At 35.6% G+C, this 4,393-nt stretch overlaps 1 protein-coding gene across 1 annotated transcript; it reads right to left on the bottom strand.

Moving 5' to 3' along the window:
• Positions 1–444: 444 nt before the first annotated feature.
• On the bottom strand, positions 445–4,393 carry LOC101254463 (probable xyloglucan glycosyltransferase 12). The gene is made up of 5 exons (XM_004252686.5): positions 2,939–4,393; positions 2,289–2,597; positions 1,900–2,190; positions 1,701–1,814; positions 445–1,596 (listed from the first exon to the last, which is right to left on the bottom strand). Exons 1-5 carry the CDS (start codon positions 3,662–3,664, stop codon positions 970–972), a joined length of 2,067 nt encoding a protein of 688 aa, XP_004252734.1. The 5' UTR covers positions 3,665–4,393; the 3' UTR covers positions 445–969.

The following is a 4,393-nucleotide window of genomic DNA, read 5'->3' as shown; positions in this document are numbered from 1 at the left end:
TTGGGAGGATATATTTCATAAAACCTCGGGTATTTGATCGAGGGTAATAATATTGTGCATTCAATGGGCTGGATTTTCTTTTTTTGTGAAAAATAGTTTGTATATCGTTTCTGATTCTATTTTCTCTGCTGATTTTCATTTTCTAGTTTTGAAAATATTCTTTAAACTTTGTTATTTGTTACCAAATTTTTCAAAGTTTTTTGTTCTAAGTATCCTTCGAATACAGGATGAACAACAGGGAGTTAGAGACAATAAATAACTATATCAAAATACTCATATTTAGCATCCGCTTATGAGGTCTTGTTAATTCAGATTCATATTGTTTAAGACTTATCGCGAATATCTCTCATGACTTCTGTCGATAGAAAAGCTTAAAAGTTTAGATCTTTCAAGTTAATGTCGGAAAACTATATGCACAGGGAAGCATATCAGAATCATTACTGCTTACGTGAATAAACAAAATTGGCTCTTTTGGTACATGACAGATACAAAGACAGAGAGTTTTCTGTGAAAATGTACAAACAATACTTTATTTACAAGACATAAGTTTTTGCTACAATAACTATTGTTTGTGTAGAAGAAAAAAGATGTATGCTGCTATGGTGTTTTAACTTTCTACAACTTACAAAAACAATGTACTAAAAAAGAACAAAAGAATCCAAAAATGTAAAACAGGATAATAAAGGGGGGAGATATTATCACCATTCTTGATGGTTTTTTGTATTCAAATATATGTTTTTACGCGTTTTTCTACTATTTGTTCCAACACATCTTGATGATCTTGGTGTTTGAGAGGGTTAACGTTCGGAGCAGAGGCAATAGAGCCATCATTTCATCCAGAGTTAGCCCAGTTTTTTTCAAAATTTTACATATCGCGCCAATGCTATGCTCAGCGTTATCCTGTCTTTGATTTGACAGTTGAGCTGAGATAGTATATCCCCATGGCGATGAAAGCCTATTTATATTCGACTAGTCTACCTGTTCACCGATCAAGTCTAGCCCTACGAGAAGGAATGATATACCTTGAAACAGCAAGAAGTAAAAGTGGATACCTTGAGCTGATAGTAGGCTCCTAACTGCAGCTGTCAATAACAAGAAGGCTAAAGCCAATTCTTTTTTATATATTCTGTTGTGTTTCTTCTTCCGTGAAGACTTTCGTGCTTTTTGCTTAATTTCCTCCTTTAAGTCTCCTAAATTAGGCTCTGAAGTACCTCTTTGATGTTTTGGTTTTTCATCAACCAATAACGAAAGGTCACCCTCGGATGAACGTCCTGATTTCTTGGTTACGATCCACTCATAAGAACTTCCAAGTTGGAAGAGGCCTGAGATCATGGCATTGAACTTTGTCACAGACATTGTGTTCTCGAATAAGAGATATGGTACGATGAAAGGGAAGGATTTAGGGGACGGGAGTATGTTGAGAAATGACATTGTGGCGGGGACGTAAGAGACAACCCACGTAGGGAGTGTAGCCTCGGGAACGAACATGGTTATAGGGAGGATTATACAGAACAAAGTGAAAGAGTAAAATGGAAGTATCAGTTTCCTTAGGAGGAAGAAAAGGAATATCAAGTTGCCTTTCTTCCAAATGCTTATCTGCAATAACCAAATTCGGAAGCATAATATGTCAGACAGTACGAGAATTATCATACGTAGATAGATCATAGATGGATATTCGATAAGTGGAATGAGTTATATACATTTGATTCAAGGATGGCAGGAAAACAAAGACGGAACAACTGCATTGGCCCTGAATGCCATCTATGTTGCTGCTTCCTATACGCTTCGTATGATTCTGGTACCTCACACTGGCACTGAAAATGATCGATCCAAGAAAGTCTTTTACATTCTAAAGAAGCATTTACTAGTGAGAAGTTAGCAACGAGTGAGGAAAAGTACCTCGACATCATTAAGAAAGATGAATTTCCATCCGTGGAGATGTGCTCGAACAGCAATGTCCATATCCTCAACTGTTGTTCTCTCCAACCAACCACCGGAACCTTCCAATGCCTTAATCCTCCATACTCCAGCAGTCCCGTTAAATCCAAAGAAATTCAGAAAGATCCCGTTCACTTGCTGTTCGACTTCAAAATGAAAGGCCAAATTGATGTGCTGCAGTCTTGTTAGAAGATTTTCTTCCTTGTTTACAAAGGACCATCTTGCTTGAACCAACCCTATATCCTCATTATCCTACAGTTCAAAGTCGAAAGGCGATAATTAATGAATCAAACTACATGAGTGTATTCTATACGCGAACCACATATAAGAAATGAAGATAATTTGAATACCTTGAAGTAAGGAACAGTTCTCTTAAGAAAATCAGGTGATGGTTGAAAATCAGCATCGAAAATGGCAACAAATTCGTAGTCTTTGACATAGCTGCAGTTCATGGCTGACTTAAGATTGCCAGCTTTGTAACCCTCTCGAATCACTCTATGACGATATACAATGTTTACACCATCCTTCTGCCATTTATGTACCTCCTCCTTGATCAACATTTGAGTCGTGGAATCGTCAGAATCATCAAGAATTTGAATCAACAGTTTCGACTTAGGCCACTCCAAACTAGACATAGCTGCAATAGCTTGCTGATAAACCTGATACCAATTGCCAACCAACACTCAATTTTCAGACAAACAATAAACATATAAAACAAGACTTAACACAACGATACCATAACTACGCTCCAATCCATACTATATTAAGGTTCACTACGTGAATCCTCAATATCCATTTAGACCCCTTCCATTCCACTACTCAATATATTGACAACATTCAGAAATCTTAAAGAATACAACAAGAACAAAAACAACAAATGGAGGGTATAAACGCTGACCTTACCTCTACCTTGAAAAGATAGAGAGACTGTTTCCAATAGACCCTCGACTCAAAACAGATGAAGAAGACTATAGTAGCTTTAAAGAATAGGAAAAATTACCTCTTTTTCGTTACACATGGGGATTTGAACAAGAACCATAGGATAGTAACCACCATCACCGTCTTCAAGATCCAGGGGACTATCTTTCAAAACCGGCTTAATCTTCCATATACGGATCCATAAACAACCCAAACACAAGATCAATCTATCGAAACTCTGGATAAAGAAGAGTACTATACACACATTTGCCAATGATCGAAGAATGGGAGCAAAATACTCCACCCTAACAACAACCCATATGGAATAAAGCAAATCAAAAACACCCTTCACAGCTAATGGATTAGCCATTGTGTACAAATGCTGAATATGAAGATCATAAGTACTAAAGTGCCAACCTTTATAATATGCAGCTATTTCAAAACCTAACAAGATTAAAGACAACCAAACAATCACCTTTATACAAGAATAGAACCAACTATTGCTTGTGGAAGAATCTGTTTTTCCAGTGGCTACACGACGACGAATAACAGAACCAAAACTGAACAATGCAGAGGCAATAGAAGTTAAACAACCTGCTGCTTTATGTGCTTTGAGAAGAAGAACCCATGTTAGTTGTTTTGCATTCTTGTTTTTCACCTTTTCACCTTTTGTTAACAAGAAACTACCATCCTCTGAGGGAGTTTCGAGCTCAACCATAGACCAGTTATTTGGATTCTCCATTTTTACTACTACAGGGGTACCCCTTTGGGTCTCTTTACCACCCCACCAGCTAAAGGGTGGTGCCATTGATGATTTTGGTGAACACCCTTTGGGAAATCTTGGACAAAAATGTGAAAAAGATTGAAACTTTACGTCGATTTTAGCTCAAAATGATGAAAAGACAAGAGTTTGTGACGTTCAGATCAAACAAGAACTTGATGAATCTTGGCCTAAAATGTGCTAAAGATTGAAACTTTATGATGATTTTAGCTCAAAAACGAACATATACGATGAAAATAATTTTGTGGTGTTCTAACAAAAAACAGATCAAACAAGAACTTAATGAATCTTAGCCTAAAATGTGCTAAAGATTGAAACTTTACGATGATTTTAGATAAAAAAAAATCAATAAAATACGATGAAAATACAGAATCTTGGCAAAACAAATGCCAAAAAAGACGAATATTATGGTGTTGTAACAACGACGGATCAAATAAGAACTTGATGAACGAAATCCTAAAAATGTATTGTTATTATGGTAACACGTCTTTGATTTTGATTTGTCAAATCAAAATCAAAAATAAAGAAATTTAAACGCCCATCATGTTTTTTTTTTCTTGAAATCTTGATTTCAAAGAGATGAAAATAGACAAAACATAATAATATTTATAGGGTAAAATTTTGGAAACAAAAAAGAAGAAATTTTGAAGAACGTAATTTCAATAGTTTCTTTCTTCTATTTTGATGGATTAAGGTAAGAAAAATCCAGTTTTTTTTTTTCTGTTTTTTTGAAAGAGGTTATTTTAACTATCAATC

The sequence above is a fragment of the Solanum lycopersicum genome, chromosome 12 (genome assembly GCF_036512215.1).
Source record: "Solanum lycopersicum chromosome 12, SLM_r2.1".
Classification (NCBI taxonomy): Eukaryota; Viridiplantae; Streptophyta; class Magnoliopsida; order Solanales; family Solanaceae; genus Solanum; species Solanum lycopersicum.
This window is presented reverse-complemented; position numbering and strand designations above follow the sequence as displayed.

Bases quoted from the DNA above. Each gene is read 5' to 3' on its own strand.
- LOC101254463 (XM_004252686.5), bottom strand. From the start codon at position 3,664: ATGGCACCACCCTTTAGCTGGTGGGGTGGTAAAGAGACCCAAAGGGGT. The intron at 1,815-1,899 runs GTACTTTTCCTC...GATCATTTTCAG, and splicing joins TCTTTCTTAATGATGTCGAG to TGCCAGTGTGAGGTACCAGA. The intron at 1,597-1,700 runs GTATATAACTCA...TGGTTATTGCAG, and splicing joins CTGCCATCCTTGAATCAAAT to ATAAGCATTTGGAAGAAAGG.